At 49.0% G+C, this 21,557-nt stretch overlaps 1 protein-coding gene across 1 annotated transcript; it reads left to right on the forward strand.

The window, feature by feature from the left end:
• Positions 1 to 1,214: 1,214 nt before the first annotated feature.
• LOC122370073 (cathepsin D-like) lies at positions 1,215 to 15,329 on the forward strand. Its single transcript, XM_043345336.1, has 4 exons — positions 1,215 to 1,390; positions 2,960 to 3,056; positions 4,617 to 4,781; positions 12,401 to 15,329. The coding sequence occupies exons 2-4, from the start codon at positions 2,964 to 2,966 to the stop codon at positions 13,166 to 13,168; spliced, it is 1,026 nt and encodes a 341-aa protein (XP_043201271.1). The 5' UTR covers positions 1,215 to 1,390; positions 2,960 to 2,963; the 3' UTR covers positions 13,169 to 15,329.
• The last annotated feature ends 6,228 nt before the right edge of the window (positions 15,330 to 21,557 follow it).

Here is a 21,557-nt window from a genome sequence, read left to right on the forward strand (position 1 = left end):
GATGCGAGGATGGAGTTGCAGCGACGCACAACCATGGTTATGTGGGGATCCCACGTCAGGTGTCGGTCGAGCAGCACACCCAAAATTTTGACGGTCTGACTTGGCCGAATGTCGTTACCGGAGAGTGAGACGTAGAATGACTCGGTCTTTTTTAGAGTTTGCTGGGTTCCGATGAGAGTGATAAAGGTTTTGTTTTGGTTCATTTTTAGACTGTTGGCCTGGAACCACAGCTGGAGATCGAAGATTGACTGCTCGACACGACATCTGAGCTGAGAGAGGTCTGGGGTTGTTGGAAGTGAGTGGTCGAGGAGTTGGGTGTCGTCTGCGTAGGAGAGGAGTCGGCCATGGGTGAGGAAACAGGGAAGGTCGTTGATGAGGATGAGGAAGAGGATTGGGCCGAGGATGGACCCCTGGGCCACGCCATGGGTCAGCGGGAGGGGATCGGAGGAGCCGCCGGTCACAAAGTGACCTGACCTCCGGTACATTCAGCTGAAAATAGCCTTAAATGACACAGACGACACTATTTTCGAAATCTACGAGTAAAATGGACCATAAAACATGCGTCACGTGATCGATACGTGATATACAATTTTCGTGACCTAGGATGACCTGACCTTGACCTGAAAAATTCGAAGTAAAAGTTTGTTGCCCTCAGGGTATCTAGAGCATCTGTCAAGGAGTGCGTAAACCAAAAATGAGCCTGATCGGACTTGTAAGCCGGTGGTCAGTGCCCAAAATTTGAACTGGCAAAAATGTCGATAATTTTTACTTTGACCTGACCTGTGACGTCATCAGTGACTTCAAGGTCAATGGAATTAGGATTCGCCCGAGTTTTTCCAGGACTATCAGACGCCGTTTGAATTTTGACAATCGGCCCAGTAGTTTCGGAGTTAGGAAGTGAGCTATAAATAGCCCCCCCCCCCCCCAGAAGGGCGCGTTATAAAAAAGTCCCAGTTGGGCTCGGGTTATATAATCATGCTCAGAAGTACTGTAGCTCATCTCCAACACGTAACTACCATTATCTTTTTTCACATTTCGTACCGCATATTGCTGTCCTCAGCAGTGACCTGGCAAGTTCAGAGCAATGCGCCATGTCCGGCCCACCTCCGTTTCTGCGGCTACCTTCGGACACCTGGCCCACAAGGTGCCGGGCATTGCTGCACGCCCCCCCCCCCCCGCCCACGACATGTGCAGGCGCTCCCGCAAACTTCTTTACTTATCAGTGTGTGGGCGTCGGAGACGAGCCAATCAATGTAGGAAGTGCCGAGAAGGGCCTATAAAACTGTCCTGGGCCGCCAAGTCTCCACTCCTCCGACAGGTCACAGCTCGGTCCGAGAGCCGAGAGGTCACAGTCGGGTTTGACAGGTCGACCACACACCGCTGTGCATACGTAAGTCTGATACATGACTAGACTACGCAGGAACTCCGCCAAAGCGGGGCTGCGAGCGAACAAGCCCCGCGAATTCTTGGTGTGTGTTGTAGACTCCGCAATTTTCTAGACGCCTATAAGTTTTTTTTTTCGAGTTGGTTTGATGTTTCCATAAATGTTCGTGAACAACGTTTGTTTATTTCTTTATTTGATAGTTTACGAACTCCTTCATTCAAGGCCACATGTTCGCGAACATTTCTTGATTGTTCATGAACCTTCATAAATACGTTATCATTTCTGATACCTTTCACGTTGGTATTCTCATGCAGTGACGTACACGGTGGCAGGCATGTTTTATATGTGAAATGCACCAATCTTATAACAAGCAAATATAGGTAATCGTGATTTATAATGATTCTTGCCATAGGCGGCGGAACGGGGAGGGCACCGGGGCACCGTGCCCCCCTTTAATTTTAGCATTTTAACATTAGCCCTATGGGCATTGCATGGAAAGAATGGAACCAAAAGTCGTCAGTGCCCCCCTTAAAGGAAATAGTTCACTTTCACGAAATTATTTTTTTTTTGCAACGATTTATTATTTTTTATGTTCAAAATAATCAGCAAAGAAAATAAAACCTTTTTATAACAAAAGATTTTTTTTCTATATTTTGATATAGGAAGAACTTTTCAGTTTCTGTAAGGCACACGCGATCCAGTATGAAAAGAGCATGGGTCCCGAAAATTCTTCAGAAACAGAGAAATTATCGCAGCCACCGGCATTTGGGCGATCTGCTCGATCTGATAATGTTCCCCAGAATGTCCTAATTGATCAGTACGAGAATTTCTCTAAAGTTCTCGTAGGTAATTTCTCTAGTTTCTGAAGAATTTTCGGGACCTATGCTCTTTTCATACTGGATGGAAATATATGCAAGGCACACATCCTCAACGCAAGACACCTTTTTCGGGACGAGAAATAGAATATCTTTGCCTAGGGTGATCGTTGGGCTGTAAAAGCTCCTGATTTATGCTCGTCTCAGCCCAAGCTACGGAACTGCTATTCCAGTTCAAAACCCATGTTAAAAAGTGAACTATTTCCTTTAATTGAAGGTATTCCGCCGCTACTGATTCTTGCAACGCTGAGGCATCAATTGTGCATTCCAGACCTGGCATGACGTCATATAAGACATCACTGACTAAGGTCGTTTGGTGCAATAGTTTTTCGCCGGTTGAGTCATCAATTGCCCGCAAAAGAAATGCCACATCGAATGATATTCAGTATGACATCCTCCAAGCAGTTTTATCACTCGCGTGGCTTTGACCCAACCTTGACCTAAGGTCAACATCCTAAAGCGGTCTGACCCAAACAAGAATGAAAACTTTCGGACTTACAGACATTTTAAGTTAGGGGTTAGGAGTTAGGGGCAGATTTTGCACCCACCCCTCCCCAAGCGGTGCTGGGCTAATTACTGAACACAAGCCTTCGGTTGTAAAATACACCCCAGTCATGCACGGGTTATGTTGAACATGCCTGCCAGTAGACAGCATTGCAGGATTTGAGTGCAGCCGAGCGTTTGTCTGTTTGGTTTTCAGGAGGATGTTGCGTCTGCTGTTGGCTCTGAGCTGCGCGGCCGCTCTGAACGCGGCACCGGGCACCGTCTATGTGCCTCTCAGGGATGTCTTCCAAGCCGTGAGTTCCGCCCAGGGGCATGATGTGACGGCCTACTTGTCGATTATCTGATAGTTTTACTTTACATATGACGGTGATTTATAATTGAGCAGTTGGTCGGTTACAGTGTAACAGAATAGTGTGTGGAACCATGGGCAGGGTAGCTAAGAAATGTCCTAAGCCTACGCTTCATTGGCCGCACGGATTCCCAAGTAAATGTGCCTAATAGAAAGGTCCATGTACTCGTATTAGCTCTAACTTTCCTGTTGATGACTTTTGTCTACGTCTGGTATAAAGTGACGGATTTTGACCGTGAATAAAACGAGACACGTTTCTGATTTCAAAAAATCGCGGGGCAAAGTGAACCACTGTGTTGGTGGGAAGTGGTCCACTTTGCCCCATTTATCCAGAATTATGCTAAGCCTTCCGGTCCGCTTTATCCCATTTTCAAATTTCTTTTTTGATCACGCATTGCAGACAACATGCGCCGAATAACGATTGCTGCTTAACGACATAATTACACCCATACAAATGCAGTTCCGAAGTACAGACGTTAGGCATATAGACATGGCAGCTATGATGACATTTTTTTTGTACCACTGAAATTAGAAGGGAAATTCAAAAACGCACATTTTTGTTCTAGAGCGAAGGAACTCACCCAGATCAGGCTGCCGCTGCAGGTGAAAGTGCGCATATGTGAAGCTCTTCTAATGGCTATCTAAGAAAATGGATAGCGCTGCTAATACGTACAACAGGGTGGGCGGTACGCTTGGCCCCGAAGGGCTAGCTCAACTTCAGTGAACAGGGAAAGGGGTATCAAGAATGGCAAAAAAAAAAACGTATGACGTACCTAATTCCTATGGTCGGCACCATTGGATAAAATTGAAATGCACATCTTTTGGACGAATGTCGTTCTAAACACTCAAAGGTTCATAGGTAAACATAACACACTGAATCGGAAAAGTGCACCCGTGACCTTTCTGTGTGCCCGAGGTCATCCCATGTCATGAAAGGTCACCGATATTTTTATACTATAACTTTTGATACAAACGTGCTATGACGTGCGGTGAAACAGCACCAGCATGTGTTCAGCTCGACGACATTGATCGACTGATATGCAACGTGACCCTTTCCGGTCAAGTCACAGTCTTATCATTTGTCAAATTTTCAAAATGATCTTTTAATGTCGAACTACCGTTCATTAAACGCATCTTGACGAGAGGAACACGATGCTGGCATAAGCAGTGTCGTCTGTTTCCTGAGACATAAGCTATTTCAGGAAAACTTTTTTTTTTGTAAAAAACGTCTTTTTACAAAACAATGTTGACTGTTGTGTGTAAATTTTCGCTCACGGCTCGGATATCTTTTGACAAATGACAGGCTCGGATATTTTTGGACGGACAGAGGAGAGGGCCTTGTCAAATTCAGAAAAAGACATGAGAGGCGAGAACTGTCGTTGAAGGTCCCACCTGTCATAAAGCTAAAAAGCATTGCAGAAGTAACGTTGCCCTCTTCACCAAATGTAATGAAGAGCGGCTCGGGGGTGGTGACGGCACTGACTGGCCCGTGGTGCCGTTTCAGGGCCAGCAGTTTTTTGTCGGTGATCTCGAGGTGGGCACTCCCGGGCAGCCCATGTCGGCCATTGTCGCCATCGACGGCCTGACGTGCCTCAACTCTGTGCGATGCTCGGACCCGTACTGCACCAGCCACCGGCAGTACGACGCCTCCGCCTCGTCCACTTACCAGGTGAGCCGGCCGGCCGGCGGCGCCCTCCCACTGAGACAGGCGCGCCGTCAACTGCGGCGGGCTGGGCTGGTTTGCCGGGCTATGCCCTCTCGGCATACCGAGGACATCGCAAAGCCGAAAAATAATGGACATTGGGGGTGCCATTGCGGTCTGGGCGGCCACCATGGTGCTCCGTCGGGGCTGTGCCCGCCATAGGGACACTTCGGTCGGGCCACACGGCCCCGCAGCACACTGAAAACAAATCGACACAGTGAGGGCATGTTCTGTACTGGTAACACATCAGTCATGTGTTAATCGCACCCAAAACACAATAAGGCTGTGTATTTTCACGCTTGGCGGGACCTTCGACACGTTTGATAACACAGAAAACAGAATAATGACACACTTTTCTCGTGCCAAGCACGCTGGACGAATGTAATGCATCAGTGTATCGAAATCATGTGTTGTCGGATATGGTAGACGTGTACCCTTACACAAATATACCTACCGTGCCATCCACCAGTGAGCGACCTCTGAACCTTAACTTCAGATGGGGATAACAGAGGGCGTTTTTCGAGCACCGACTTTTATGCTGCGTTTTTGTAAAAATTTGCCAAAGTGTTTTGAGAAAGGTCAAAATGCACAATACAGCCAAGGGAGTCGATACATGATAAATTGTCTAAAGCAATATGCGCTGATTACATAAAGTGCAAGCTGAAGCATAGCTAATAAACGTCTGCTTGGAGGAAGAAACTCCTCGGTCTATATAGGATATATTTGAAAAATCGGTGCCCGAAAATTCACACCTATCCGTGCTTCTATCCTCAGGATACTGAAATCCTTCTCCTCCACGCCGCAACCCCCCTCCGGGCTGGACAGGCAACTTTATCTCATGCGGGCTGCTCCCTTGGAGCGGCACCGCTGCTCCTGAGGGAGCGCACCCCGTAGCCGGGTGCAGTGAGTGCCTTGGGGCTGGATGGCCTGTCCTCTGGACGGGCTCAGCCCCGGCGACTCACTAGGGTGCCTGCCCAGACCAATGTCTCCCCCTAATTCCTATCATCCTTCCGGCTCTGCAATGGTCTTGTCGACCGAAAGGGCCTAACCCAACAAAACAAACAAAAAGCCCGAAAATTCACAGGCTAAGGTGATCGTTAGTTCGCTCGGCGACCGGCATTTCACGGGTTTGTTTTGAGCTTCTCCTACGCGCATCCGTACCCCTTTCTCCCAAGTTTTTTCCAGCAGTTCCAATCCCTGCCCCTCTTCTGCCATCTACCACACCCAGTTTGCCCCACTATGGGGAAGCGGCGCCGTCAGCGCCCGCTATCCGATTCCCTCTCCGATTCCGACTCTGACTCCCCTCTGAATCCGACTCCTCCGTCTGCCATGGACACCGATCCCCGCCCGACCATCAACCCTCCCTCCTCTGCCCGCCCCTTGACTGATCTACCCGGTACTGACCCTCGCTCGTCCACTGACCACGCCCTGGCCTCTGACCTACACCCGACCTCTGACCCCGCCCGGCACTCTGACCCTCGCTCGTCTACCGACCTCGCCCGGAGCCATGACCACCGCCCGTCCTCTGATCACGCACGGAGCTCTGACCCTCGCCCGAACTTGGCCAACGCACCTGCCTGTGACTTGGTAGACCGCTCTCCGCTCGAGCCCTACTTGGCTCTCGATGGCTCGTTTCTGGTTGTCAAGCCTCACGATAGCGATTTTTCTTTCCGTAAGATCAACGTTTTCTGGCCCCAGAAGCAGATCGCTGCTATCTGTGGACAGCACGGTCCCGATATTGAAGCCCCAGCAAACGGTACACTTATCATCAAAACACACAACCGACGAGACACCAAGGCGCTCCTGAAGACGACGGTTTTCTGTGGCAAGCAGGTGACGGTATCTCTCCACCAGGCTCGAAACTCCTCCAAAGGCACGATCTTTGCCCCAGAGCTTCGCCACATGTCCGAGGATGAGATCCTCTCCGAACTTCGAGGTGAAGGAGTGACGCACATCCGTCGACTGACCACGTTCCGAGATGGTCAGAGGAAAGACACCAGCTTGCTCGTCCTCACATTCGAGACCACCACTTTGCCGGAAAAAATCTCGATCGGATGGCTCAAAAAAGACGTACGAGTTTTCATTCCTAACCCACTCCGCTGCTTCAAGTGTCAGAGATTTGGCCATGGAAGTTCCACGTGCCGTCAGTCTGCCCGCTGTCAGAAGTGTGGCGAAGCCCCCCACGAGGACTCTGCATGCTCCAAACCCATCACATGCCTCAGCTGTGGTAGCCCCGATCACTCGGTCTCGTCCTCCCAGTGCCCCACGTGGAAGAAGGAAAAGCGCATCTGTGAGATGAAAGCGAAGTCTGGATGCTCCTACCCAGACGCTCGCCGCCGTGTGGAGGCCGAGACGGCCACCCCGACCCCTGGTCGGTCTTATGCCAAGGCCGCCACTACTCAGACCACTTCCTGCAGTACCCAGACGGACCCGATCTCAGCACTCCCCTCTTCAATGTCTGAAGCCCCTGACTGCATCTACGACTACATCCACAAACACCAGCTGTGCGACTGAGACCATTTTTGGTGACCCAATGCCTTCCTCCCCTCCCGACTCACAGCCCGAGGTCTCACAGGAGATCGGTCAGCAGCCAAAGCCCTCCACCGGAGCTGGTCGCTCCACTGCGGACTGGAAGAGGGTCCAGCGGTCGAAAGATTCCCGACCCCAGCCTCCATCAAAGGATAGTCAGTCGTCAAGCGCTCGCACGTCACGTCCTCCTATCAGAGTGTCAATGGGCCACAACCGTGCGTCAAGTTGGGCTTCGCCCCGTCGTGCTGCAACAAACAGATACTCACTCTTAGAACAACAATAAACAGCCTACTCCAGTGGAACTGCCGAGGCCTAGTCTCGAACTGGGCCGAAAGCAAAATGTTCTTTTTACTTCTAGCACCCATCGTTATTGCTTTGCAAGAAACTTGGCTTCTTCCAACAGACCCCTACAACTTTTCTTTATTCAACTACTCTCTATACCGCTATGACGAGACAGATGGCGAGAGACGCCATGGCGGTACTGCACTCTACATCAATAATGATTTAGTTCATCAGCAAATACCCCTCAATACACAGTTACAAGCAGTCGCTTGTACAGTTCGTTTGAACGGTCGCAATATAGATATTTGTTCTATTTATATTCCTCCGAACACAGATAATCATACACTAGAAAGGCATCTTAACCAAATCATAGCACAGTTTCAGCATCCGTTTCTCTTGCTCGGAGACTTCAACGCCCACAATCCAATGTGGGGTCGCAACATTCGAGTTCCCGATGAGCGCGGCGAAGTAGTTGAGCGGTTTCTGGATTTCCATCAGCTTGTTCTTCTAAATAAGGGAGATAATACTCACTTTTCTCTCGCACACAATAGTGAATCGGCCATTGATCTCTCTATTTGCTCTCCACAAATAGCAACTTTCTTTGATTGGCAGGTGGATGGTGACATTCATCATAGTGACCACTATCCGATTAAACTGCAGACGACCTTCCATTCGGAGGCCGATGCATCATCTGCTTTTGTTCCTCGCTGGAACCTAAAAAAAGCAGACTGGGTTAAGTTTGAAGCTTTTTGTAACATTGATAACGACCAATTTCAATCTCCAGAACAAGGAATCAATTTCCTTACTGACACCATTTTGACAGCAGCTGAAGAAGCCATCCCAAAGACAACATATTCAACAAAACACAAACGAGTCCCATGGTGGTCCCAAAATGTGGCTCAGGCTATAGCAAAACGCAAACGAGCTTTTCGTTTATACTTACGACATAGAAACAATACCACTCTTCTCCTTCGCAACCAAGAAAGAGCTAGGTGTAGGAAAATAATCAGAGAGGCAAAGAAAGCTTCTTGGAGGTCCTTCCTCGCTCAGCTCAATTATCAAACTCCATTAAGTAAGGTGTGGAATTTAGTTCGTTCATTATCAGGCAAAAGAAGTTTTCATTCCCTTCCAGTCTTACACGTTAACAATACAAATATAACGCAACCGCAAGAAGTAGTTGATACGATCGCCCACACATTAGCTCGATGTAGTGCTTCACGGCATTATCGGGCTGGATTTATTGAATATGCTCAGCAACATTCTCGTCTGCCAGGAAATGGATTTAGATCAGAAAACAATGAAGAATATAACACTTTGTTTACGATGTCAGAACTCCAAAATGCAATTGACTCGACCGGAAATACATCAGTTGGACCCGATCAATTGCATTATCAGTTTTTCCGACATCTTCTGAGCAGCACTCTGCAGTTTATTTTATGCACATTTAACGAATTATGGGTAAAGCAAGTTTTTCCTGACGCATGGAAGGAGGCTATCATCATTGCTTTGCCAAAACCAGGAAAAAATCGACAAGACCCGGCAAATTATCGTCCCATTTCTCTCACTAGTTGCTTTGGCAAGATATTTGAACGGATGGTCAAAAAACGCTTGGAATGGTTTTTGGAAAACAATCAACTTCTCTCCAAATATCAAAGTGGATTCAGAAAACATCACAGTACCCTAGATCACATCATTCGGTTAGAAACAGATATACGGAAGGGATTTAAATTTAAAAAACATACCTCTGCTGTCTTCCTGGATATTACCCGCGCGTATGACATGGTTCACCGACTCACCTTGCTTTGCAAACTCCACAAAATCGGCATACGTGGACACCTTGCGCAATATTTGGTGGGCTTTTTGACTGGTGACCGCGGATTTCAAGTACGCTTTCGGTCAATTTTGTCCAACACTTTTTCGTTCGAAAATGGCTTACCACAAGGCAGCTGCTTATCTCCTTTACTTTTCAACGTTATGATCAATGATATTTTTGACCAAATATCTCCAGACATCCAACACTCATTGTTTGCAGATGATTGTGCGATATGGTGCACAGATAGGGATCCAGCACATTCTGTTCCACGTCTGCAAGATGCGTTGAACAGTCTAGATGACTGGTCTTTAAAAAATGGCTGCATTTTTTCTCCTACAAAATCTGCTGTAATGGTATATACAAAAAACAATCGAATGTTAGAAGAATGTACTTTGCGTTTATCCGGACATGTAATACCGCGGGTAAATTCATTCAAATACCTTGGAATAGTTCTTGATAATAGGCTATCAATGATGAAACACGTAGCATATGTGAAAACAAAATGCAATAGAAGAATGAATTTATTCCGATGCGTAGCTGGCGCCGATTTCGGGGCTGATCGCCGAACACTTCTGCAATTGTATAAATCCTTAGTACTACCAATCATAGAATATGGTTGCACGGTATATGCAGGAGGATGTGAAGGTGCAATGAAAAAACTAGATATCATACAAAATGCATTTATTCGAATCGCAATTGGTGCTATGAAAACTTCTACTATTTCATCGCTACAAGTTGAAGCAGTCATATCACCGTTGCGGTTCAGACGCATCGAACAAACATTGCGATATTCAAGTAAAATCATGTCACACCCAAACCACAATGCTTTTAATGCACTTAAGACATTACCGTCAATACACCACAATTATCTTGGTCCAGCGGAACGAAGATCCGGCCTCACAATAGCATCCAGAATAAAGAAGTTCTGCTCCGAAATAAACTTCACTCGGCCAAGCATTCCTCAACTACCGCTGCTTTCCACCCCTCCGTGGGTAGACAGGTCTTGGAAGGTCTCGTTTCTTCTTGATTGTCCAAAAGTCACTGTTACAGACAACGAGATACAACATAAATTTAATCTGTTGCGGCGCGAACACTCGACTTTCCATTTCCTCTTCACCGACGGCTCAAAATCTGGTGATCATGTTTCCAATGCTGTATATGACCCCGAAAACAACTTTTCCATACAAACTCGTCTTCCAGATGGCACAACAACTTTCATAGCGGAGCTTCATGCAGTTTTAAAAGCAGTTTATTTAGTTGACGAAAGACCTTGGATAAATACGATGATTTGCACAGATTCGAAATCAGTAGCTCAGTCCTTACAAGTGAACATTCCGTCATCTCATATTCTCATACTCATCTATAACAAACTGCACACATTATCAAATAATGGAAAATGCGTTAACTTTCTTTGGATTCCAGGTCACAGTGGTATCCATGGAAACACAAAAGCAGACGAATACGCAAAGAAAGCATTGGCCCTTTCAACTATCACACACATTCCCATTGATTATCAATCAATACAAGCAGCTATTAGACAGGCAGTGCTCAAAGCATGGCAAGAGCAGTGGACACAAGTAACACAATACACACAACTCAAGCAAATAAAACAAAAAATCGAAATATGGCACACAGCTAAGCGGAACAATAGATATGAAGAAAAGGTACTAGCTAGAATGAGATTGGGCCATACAAGGTACATACACACATTGTTATATTTACACTAAAGATGCTCGTCCTTGGTGTACAATATGCAATTGTGCACAAACTGTCATACATATCATCATCGATTGTAGAAAATTTGACAATGAAAGAAGGCGGATGATTGAATACTGCAACCGGAAGAATATGACTTTCACCCTGGGTTCCGTCCTCGGTGATTCAGAAGAATTGATCGAACTCCTCTTCTCTTATCTCCGTGAAATTAGAATCTTCGATAAACTTTAACTTGGCAACTGAGACGAAAACTCCATGACGTAAATTAATATATTGCTCCTCACAAATGGGCATGCAATGGTCATTTTGACCGAAATGCCCTAAAACAAATGAAATGAAAAAAAGCCCGAAAATTTATCCCGGCTGTCTGGACAACTGTATTGTGCAATAGTCCTCCAATTTGGGGCATCGTCACTTGGTGCCCTGATTGAGCCGTCCACGTGACGCGTTCACCCTTCGGCTGTGAAGTGGCCGACCGGGCTCAACTCCTCCTCGTGTATGGGTCGGCAGCCTCGTATGGGTCGGCCGGCCGCGTGCTCAGCCCTGACCGCGCCCTGACCGTATGGATCGGCCGGCCGGTTGCTCAGCCCTGACCGCACCCATGCGCCCGATTCCACTCGGGGCCCGGCTATGGCAATCAGCCTGTCAAGCCAAAGCCAAAGTCCCTTCAACTGCGCCCCGGCAACAAACTACATAATAACCACGTGTTTCCTTCTTTCACTTGCGATTTGTGTTAAATTTAGTAACACATTTACCTTGTATTCTGCAAATGTATTCACACAAGCCTTAGGTATGTGTTGAAGACACAATGATATTGTGTTTTAGGACACAACACGACTGGGTTAACACATTTGTAAATTGACACGTCTGCGACGGGTCAAAAAATGCATGATGCAGGGTACACAAGAAAACCTAGTTAACACGCTCTGCCTGTGCGTTTTTAGTCGTTTTTTGTGTCATTTTGTTTTCAGTGCAGTCACCGAACCGTACATACAGCAGTGAGCTACGCGCACCGATGGGAGCCGCTCCGATCGGGCGATGGCGACCGTCGGGCCGGAACAGGAGCCATGATGATTATTAGCTGTGATTAGAGCTGTGATGATTAACGTACATACATTCTCGATAAACAGTTGAGGTCTACTAAATGTGCTAAAGTAGCAGTTATTACATTGTCATAGCCTGCTGTGGCTACAACACTTCGCTGTCGCAGTTTTTGTTTGTGATGTAAACTGACGGTCTTCCACAGGAGGACGGCACTCCTTTCGACCTCCCGGGAGGGCTGAACATCAGCGGCGTGCTCTCAAAGGACTCGGTGAGCCTGGGTGGAGCCACCGTCAGCGACGTGCTCTTCGGAGAGGCCACGTCCGTCTGGAACCAGTGGTCGACCGACGCGCCCAACGACGGCGTGCTCGGTCTCGGCTTCAGTCCGGCAGCGCCGTCCATCCTGGACGCCCTGGCCGAGCAGGGAGTGATCGCCGACCGGCTGGCCGGCATCTGGCTGGGCCGGGACGGCGTCGGCGGAGAGCTGACCCTGGGCGGCATCAACGAGCAGCGCTACACCAGCCCGCTCACCTGGACGCCCATCGTGGACAACATGGTGTCGGCCGAGAGCGTCACCGTCGGCCAGGTGAGCGTGTGCGCCGCCGACTGCCGGGTGGGCGCCACCTCCGTCAGCCCCTACTTCTTCCTCACCATGCAGATGGCCAAAACCATCAACGACGCGCTGGGCGGCACGGACATCGGCCAGCCGGGCGTGGCGGCGCTCGACTGCGCCACCCTGGACGCGCTGCCGCCGCTGGAGCTGGTGATCGCCGGCCGCTCGCTGCAGATGAGCCCCCGCCAGTACACGGTTGTCATCCCGCTGACCGGCGGCGAGAGCCTGTGTCTGTCGGGCTTTGTGGGCCTGTCCGAGGTGCCTCCCGCCGACATTACGGTCGGCACTCTGTTCATGCAGCAGTTCTACGCCGCCTACGACATGGACAACATGCAGGTCGGCTTCACCGACAGTGCGTAGGGGAGGAGTGCCGCGGGATCCAGCGCCACCCACCAGGAGTCGGCAGCACGGAGCCGCTGGATCCAGCGCCACCGGGAGTCGGCAGCACGGAGCCGCGGGATCCAGCGCCACCAGGAGTCGGCAGCACGGAGCCGCTGGATCTGCAGCGCCACCAGGAGTCGGCAGCACGGAGCCGCGGGATCCAGCGCCACCCACCAGGAGTCGACAGCACGGAGCCGCTGGGCCGTCCGCAGCTCTGCGTGCCTCCATCATGGGTGCTGTCGTCTAGGGCGCTTTACCGGACACATTTAATTAATTCATTTTAATGGAATGTTGGCCTTGATAACTTCAAAATGCTATCATACTTCAGATACTTTGAATATATGAATTACCTATACCAAATCCCATGCGTGGTAGTTTCCGCTCTCACATATCAATGAGGTTTGTTTGGGCCATGCTGTGCTCTGCGTGATAATTCAGGAAATCACTTGTATGTTTGGTGCTTTATCGGATTTTACGCGTAATCGTTACGCAGAGCAAGTTCAGCCAATGGGAAATACGGTGGGACGGCTACACTGAGGGGCACGTCCGTTCACTGTTCAGTCGAGGAAATTACACGGATGACACGGATGTTCAGACCAGGAAACCACGGACGACACGATTGCTGAGTTCATGCAAACGTATGAAAGCACTGGCAAGTCCAGAAATAATGGGAGGCACACAAAGGTTCTCCAATATCCAAACACATTCTTGGATTTCGCTTACTTATGCCTCACAATGCAGCTAAAAAAGTTTCATACATAAAAAAAATATTTTCTTATGCAAGGGAAACGGCGAAACTTTGCCAAGTTTTGACGCTGCGAACGGAGCAAATGCCCTATAAATGCTACCCGTCCCTTGGCCCTGCCAGTGAACGTAAGTGTATGATAATTCACGGAAGTTTTAAAAAAGCAGAAGGCGACGTAAATGGTACCTACCCCTTGGCCCTAAGTACCTACCGAAATTCCGATGAACCGCAGTATAAAGTTTGTGTATTGTACATATGTGCATATATATTGCGCATCGTTGTGGTTTCTAATTGAAACATATTTGGCTCTCACCACAGAGTCAGACTCAGGACAAGACAAACGTGACGCTGTACAATGTAAAAATAGACATGAAAGTAATGGTTGATGAAATCCGCGTACCTATGGAAAAATGATAACTGCCTACAAGTGATGTTAAAACCGTTAGATGACACTCGGCGCTGATTAGACGAACGATTTGCTTCGGCTTTCGCCTTTCGGTCTATGTTGGGGAGTGTATCACCTCTCGGACTCGATTTCTAAATCGTTTCACGCACGCCTCCCTCCGTAGGTCGGTGGGGAGGTCGTTCCACGCTTGGATCGATCGCAGCGGTATAAACCGGCGCGTCGCCTCCAACTTACATCTCCGCGTCTGCAGAGCGGAACCAGCGGATACGCGTGCATGTCGCTCGCTCACGTCCGCTCGATACTCTAAAAGAGCCTTCAGATTTAGGGGCGCATTTTCTGTGTTGAGCAGCCGGTGAATGAGGAGGCAGTCTTAGTAGCTCGGACTTAACCCGCGCACCGACGGGGGTCTGCGCCAACTTAGTACCGACGGGGGGAGGGGGCGGTCATCCGCCCCCCCCCCCGGGCGGATGACCGCCCCCCCCCCTGAGATCTCGAGAACGAAGCAAGATAGCGACAAGCGGTAAACGGCATCGGATACGCACGGACAAGGTCTACAATTTTTAGGTACTAAGGTCATTTTCAGGTCAGGTCAAAGATGATGTCACAGGGGTAAAAAAGTCGTAATGGCGGCGCTAGATATGGAGAGAGTTTTTCTCGAATAACTTTCGAATTAGTCAAGGATGGCGACGGGGGTGAGAGACGTTCGCGATGGGCCCCCCCAGCAAAGTGGGCCCCCCTCAACCAAATGGGGGCCCCTTACCAACAACGAAAGTTCAGATCATTGTCATCATTAGGGTAAAGTGCCTAATTAGCGACCCTTTCCGATTTGCGACCTACCTCCCTACAGAAAAACTGGCAGGAGAAAACGGGGTAAAAACATCGTCAAAAGGTCAGCCATACTTTGGTTATCAAATTAAATTATTTTCCGGTCGTCGATGTTTCTGGTGAGACGTTTCAGGTGAGTTTAAATAAAAATGACGAGTTTCTTATCCAAAACGTGTGTGTTTGGGCCCTCTCTGATGAAAAGCGATGCACATTAGGATGATGCACCTTTTTTATTCTGAATCGACATTCATTTTTTAATTGATTGCCGTTTTCCCATAGTGAATCGCTCAACTGTGCACAGCATGTCGGTTAAAAATGTGTCGCAACTCATATTTCCTATTTGCGCCTGACATGGTCGCAAATAGCTCATGAAGGGAAAGAAAGGGGAAAAGAGAGAAATGAAAATGAGGTGTTGCTGAAGCTTGCAATGTGTGGCAGAGGATGCCAAATGTCGTCACCGACTTTAGGGGTGCCGAATTCAGCGCGGACCTCGAATATCATACAAGATAGCCCGCAAAATTTGGGTTTCCGCCTTCTTTTCGCCTTCGGTGAATCACGTGATCAGTTTTTACTTACGTAAATGTGTTGGATAAACGTTCCTGTTCCAGTGATTGAGTGCTTTGCGTAGGTATAGGTTAACTTGTTGAGATCATATTTCATCTTTTCAGGCGTCGCATTTTTTGTCATTTTTAATGTGGGGAAACCCATAGACTTATTAGCGACCCTCCCCGGTCGCTAATCGGGAAGAGTTCCCTATTAGCGTTTTTTGCAATGGTTTGCCAAAATGCTCACTACAAATAAGTTAGTGAATATTGGGGCAGAAAATGACTATATTTTAATAGAAAAATGAACGATCTCTCCGAAAATCAAGCCAGTAACACAGTGGCACCCACAGAGCGTGAGCAATGACGGTTCAAATTAAGGGGGTCGCTAATTAGGCACCTTACCCTACCAGTCAAATCGGGGAAAAGGACAAATATCTCTTGATCTGAAGAGGCACGTAAAAAAACAACAGCATATTTACAGAAACACGACCATTCTGCCCATATTTGATGGACAGCGTGCAATTGATGGCCAGCGGCCACTCAAAGGGTCGGGCTAGGTCAAAAGGCTTTTAAAAAAGCCCAACATCAGTTTTTCGACTGTTACTTTTGATATAGGAGAGGAGGTAGAGTTATGACATTGTCTTGAAGGTGTTAATCATCCATACGGATCGGTTGATGACCACCATGAACTTCTCAAGTAAGGGCATGACCTTGATCTGCGGTCACATTTTGAAGTTGAACTTTTTATGTGAAATTATAGGTAGCTCATTCGATGCATGTTAACAAGAGAATGATGACAAAGTAATTGTCCCATAGTTTTTCTCACCAAAGTCCTTGCAAAAATTCTTAGCAAAACTGTTTTGGTAAAATGCGACTATTTAGATGGTTTTGCCGTTTTACCCTCTGCTCTGTTGTCAAACCATTGACATGAGGCACTGAGGTCAAATCTTAAAAGCGAAAGCGTTTTGAAAGGCCTATCGAATGAGCTGTTCCGCAAAGCTAGCAGCTCTTTGGTTCACGAGTTACGGTTATCATTGTGAAAAATATAAAAACAAGAATTTTTTCGTCGTAATCTTGTCTTTGTGTTTATCATAATTTTATCATAATTTCATCTTCAATGACCTCAGCGATGGCCTAATCGAAAAATGACCTCTACGATTCTGAAGCATCCTATAGCTATCCGTTGCTTTGCTCGTCTTTCTAGCCGTCTTAAATCATGATCGGGTTTGGCCGATACGCCCCCCCCATGGCTGATTGCACGAGTTAGAGAGCTATCGAACCCACTTTCAGCGCGCTATAGCTTTTTATGTCCCCGAGTGTCCAAATAGGCGAAACTTTTCCTTCGATGAACATGATGACGTGTGCTTTGGTCTGAACTGCAATATGACTGAAGCAATTTCTCCATGATTTTCGACGCTCTTTAGAAAGCCGCCTACCGCCGCACTTGTCGTTGCGTGACCCTGGAGTCAGGTTAGAAGGGGATATTCAAACACCCCTCAGGGGCGTAAAACTGGAAAGCCTGGGGCCCTGCTCTGCGGGGCGCGGTCGAGCTAGGCTAGAGCCAGTTTGGGATATTTACAAGCCCACGTAAAGCCCTCAAGAATCTGCATAGAGCACAGGCCTTCCAAGACTTCGGGGTTTAGATATCGACAATCGACATGGTCTTTTGAGGCCTGCGTGGTGGCTATCAGAGGTCGGTGGGCCCCCTCAAAAGCCGGTGCAGGAGTCTCAGGTGTCAGTTTGGAGCCATCATGGACCGGTGTGGGGTCCTGATAAATATCTAGTCGTCAAACCCCTAGACGTCGGGGTGGGGCCGGGCGATGAGGCAGGCACAGGCCTGAGGAGAAGATTTTCAGATATCGGCTTGGCAGGGCCCTGCATGGCTTTCTCAGAGGCTGACATATGTCGTACTGCGGGACCTCCATCATAAGCGGCGGAACGGGGAGGGCACCGGGACACCGTGCCCCCCTTTGATTTTGGCATTTTAACATTAGCCCTATGGGCGTTGCATGGAAAGAATGGGACCAAAAGTCGGCAGTGCCCCCCCCCCCCATGGGCGGCGCCACCGGGGGGGACGGGGGGGACAGGTCCCCCGCTATCGAAAGTTAGGGGGGTACAGTACCCCCCTGTCGGCGAGGCCCGTTCAGTTGTTGATAATAATGCATTGTAGAGTTATCCGTCGCATTTAATGCATCGTTGGTTAATCAAGGCAGATTCTGAATAAGATTGCTGTTGGGATGTATCGCAGGGGGTCCTGGCCATCTGCAAAAGGTGTGGAGCTGTGATGCCTGTAGTTATAAGGTAATCGGCAGGGCCTCGGGGATCGTGCCCCCCCCCTTTTTGGGGCGCCAGGCAGGGTTATTACCTCCCCACCCCACTGCCAGACCCCATTGCCGACAAAATCAAGTTCACTGAAATTCCATAGATTTCCGTTACTATATGGATATTTTCCATTCCTAATAAGTCAAATTCAAGCATGGCAGTTCTACCACAGGAACCATTTGAAATCTATGCCATTTAACCCCAGCACTTGTGGGGAGAAGTGTTCGGATAGATCACAGGCAGGACCAAAAAAGCACGCAGTAGCACAAGACCATATAATTGGATAGCATCGGCTCCCTCTCGTCAAGGGGTTCGATAGCACTCGTTTTTTTCTGCAAAACTAAGTTCGGTCGGCGGCCGAACGGCTGGGGGTCTAATCGAGCCCCCCACCCCTCCCCTTCTTACGTCAGCGGCTGTGAAAATGCCATTACCAGCTGTTGAAACATGGCAGTTGCTTTTGCATGAGTGCACGAAAGGGTTTTAGGTACGTGAGACGTGAAAGGTTCTACATGAAAATTGAGATAACCCAGCTTATCAAATTGTGCTCACTGTGGTGCGCTCGGTTTTACCTTGACTGGTCTTTGAATTCTGGGGTGAAACAGACCAGTCAAGAAACCTGTTCCATAAGGAGAGCCACTAATGCTAAAGAGATGAGGGATGAGGTTTCCAGAGACCTTCATTACCTCCCAAAGGGTGTACCCCGCCATTTGCCAATCCCTGCTGTATAGGTAGTTGTTACGATTGGAGAGTGAATATGAGAACGATACAGGTCGTGCCAGCTCGATCATGACGAACACAATGGTGCCGACATCACAGCTCTACTGCCATTTTTGACGAAGTTAATCAACAAGGACCGGAATCCTACCCTGGGGCATTTCACCTGCAGAGGTCGCCGGACCTGAGACCCTTTCACTCTTTTTTTTTCAACGGTGCATGCGCTCGTTTTTCCCGCGAAGCTCTTGGCTAGTAAAATCCATCAGAAAGTGTGATCAAATAACGGCTGGTGACCTTCCATGACCTAGCATGACCTTTTCAGTGCCCACCGATGACATGACCACTGGGCACTGACGGCTAGCCATTAGCTGCACCCTGCCCGTTGCATATGGATCAGGTGGTGATGTCATGATTCTGAAATTATATTGCAGTTTTGGCGCACTTGTCAGAGCAGAAGACATTCCCACTTTTCCTCCATGACTATATAATGGTGAAGCCCTGAAGCTGACCAGACGTAAGATCGAAAATTTGAAAGTACGAAACGTAAGAATAGTTGGCACTGCTACTCATACCTAAGCAATTCGCAGCTTGTAGGAAACCAGCTTTGAGTTGGCAAGACTGCAAATTTTGATTTAGAGGCAAGGATGCTGGAAAAGGTGATCGATCTTAGGTGTCCTAGGATAAGTTTGGAAACAGGATGCACCATTCGATGTGTTTTGGGCTTTGCCAAGTTTCGCGGCGTTACGTGCCTCGTTTTTTTTTTGCATACACGATCAGTATCTACTTTTGGGATTTTCGAGTTTCGGTCCCCGTCCCCCCCTATCGAAAACCCGTGGCGCCGCCCCTGCCCCCCCCTTAATTGAAGGTGTTCCGCCGCTTCTGACCTCCATGAGCCTCAAAAACCTCTATGGGCCCCCTCACGCTTGGGGTAGGCTTCCTGAAGCATAAAATCTCTGAGTCTTGAGATGGGCCCATTAGACATGAACTGGGCCATCAATATACATGTGGTGAGTTTACCTATATCAAACATGACATCGGCTCAATCAGGATTGGGGTAGGCCCTCTCAGACCCAGACCAGGCACGGAGTACGGAGCCTCCCACACGTAGGATGATCCTTTCATTCCTGGGATGTCTTCTTAGGCCTGAACTGGGCCCTCTCAGACCTGAAATGGGCCCTTCTCAGGCCTGAAGTAGACTCTCAGGCCTCAAATAGATCCTCTAGGGCCTGAAATGGGCCCTCTCAGGCCTGACATTAGCCCTCTCAGACCTGAAATGGGCCCTCTCAGACCTCAAATGGGCCCCTCTCAGGCCTCAGGTAGGTCCTCTAGGGCCTGAAATGGGCCCTCTCAGGCCTGACATTAGCCCTCTCAGACCTGAAATTGGCCCCCTCAGCCCGGAAATGGTCCCTATCATGTCGAAAAGGGCCCCCTCATACCGTAACTGGGCCCTCTCAGGTCTGAAATGGTGCCTCTTATGCCTGAAATGGGCCCCTCTCAGCCCTCAAACGGGCCCTCTCTGGCCTCAAACGGGCCCTCTCTGGCCTCAAACAGGCCCTCTAGGGCATGAAATGGGCCCTCTCAAGCTTGAAATGGGCCCCCTCAGGCCTGAAATGGGCCCCTCTCAGGCCTGAAATGGGCCCTATCAGGCCTCAAGCATGCCCTCTGGGGCCTGAAATGGACCCCTTCAGGCCTAAAATGGGCCCCCAGCATCAAATGGGCCCTCTCAGGCCTGAAATGGGCCCCTCTCAGGCCTCAAATAGGTCCTCTAGGGTCTGAAATGGGCCCTCTGGGGCCTGAAATGGACCCTCTCAGGCCTGACATTAGCCCTCTCAGACCTGAAATGGGCCCCTCTCAGGCCTCAAATAGGTCCTCTAGGGCCTGAAATGGGCCCCCTCAGCCCGGAAATGTCGAAAAAGGGCCCCTCATACCGTACCTGGGCCCTCTCAGGTCTGAAATGGTGCCTGAAATGGGCCCATCTCAGCCCTCAAACGGACCCTTTCTGACCTCAAACGGGCCCTCTCTAGCCCCAAACAGGCCCTCTAGGGCATGAAATGGGCCCTCTCAAGCTTGAAATGGGCCCCCTCAGGCCTGAAATGAGCCCCTCTCAGGCCTGAAATGGGCCCTATCAGGCCTCAAACATGCCCTCTAGGGCCTGAAATGGGCCCCTTCAGGCCTGAAATGGGCCCTCACAGGCATCAAATGGGCCCTCTCAGGTCTGAAATGGGGCCCTCTCAGGCCTCAAACAGGCCCTCTAGGGTCTGAAATGGGCCCTCTCAAGCTTCAAATGGGCCCCTTCAGGCCTGAAATGGGCCCTCACAGACCTGAAATGGGCCCGCTCAGGCCTGAAATGGCCCTCTCATGCCATGGAACGGGCCCTCCTAGGCCTTGGATTAGTTCAATCGGGTCTTGGATGTACACTCTTAATTCATAAAATGGGACTATAAATCCTAAAGGGGGGGGGGGGGCTATCAGGCCTGAAAACTGTTTTTCAGTCCTATGACGGACCTTGACATTATGATAAAAAAATGTCAGGCTGCATAACGTTACAGTTCGAATCGACGGTGGGCCCCTAGGATAAGAGACGGGGGTGAGATCTCACCCCTTTCACCCCCCTGGCTGCGCCACTGGGTATAGGAACAAACCAAGGGCATCATCGTGATCCTCTGGTCAATCCGCATCGAATGATACATAAGTTGACCTCGAAAGGTCAAGGTCAAAGGCTGACCTCAGGTCACGTGACCTCGAGGTCATCATGTATATCATTCGATGCGTCTTGACGAGCTGAACACAATGAGCTTGAAAAGTGCAACT

This window comes from Amphibalanus amphitrite, unplaced genomic scaffold, assembly GCF_019059575.1.
Source record: "Amphibalanus amphitrite isolate SeventyFive unplaced genomic scaffold, NRLGWU_Aamphi_draft 001095F_arrow, whole genome shotgun sequence".
Taxonomy (NCBI): domain Eukaryota; kingdom Metazoa; phylum Arthropoda; class Thecostraca; order Balanomorpha; family Balanidae; genus Amphibalanus; species Amphibalanus amphitrite.

Bases quoted from the DNA above. Each gene is read 5' to 3' on its own strand.
- LOC122370073 (XM_043345336.1), top strand. From the start codon at position 2,964: ATGTTGCGTCTGCTGTTGGCTCTGAGCTGCGCGGCCGCTCTGAACGCG. The intron at 3,057-4,616 runs GTGAGTTCCGCC...GTGCCGTTTCAG, and splicing joins TCAGGGATGTCTTCCAAGCC to GGCCAGCAGTTTTTTGTCGG. The intron at 4,782-12,400 runs GTGAGCCGGCCG...GGTCTTCCACAG, and splicing joins CCGCCTCGTCCACTTACCAG to GAGGACGGCACTCCTTTCGA.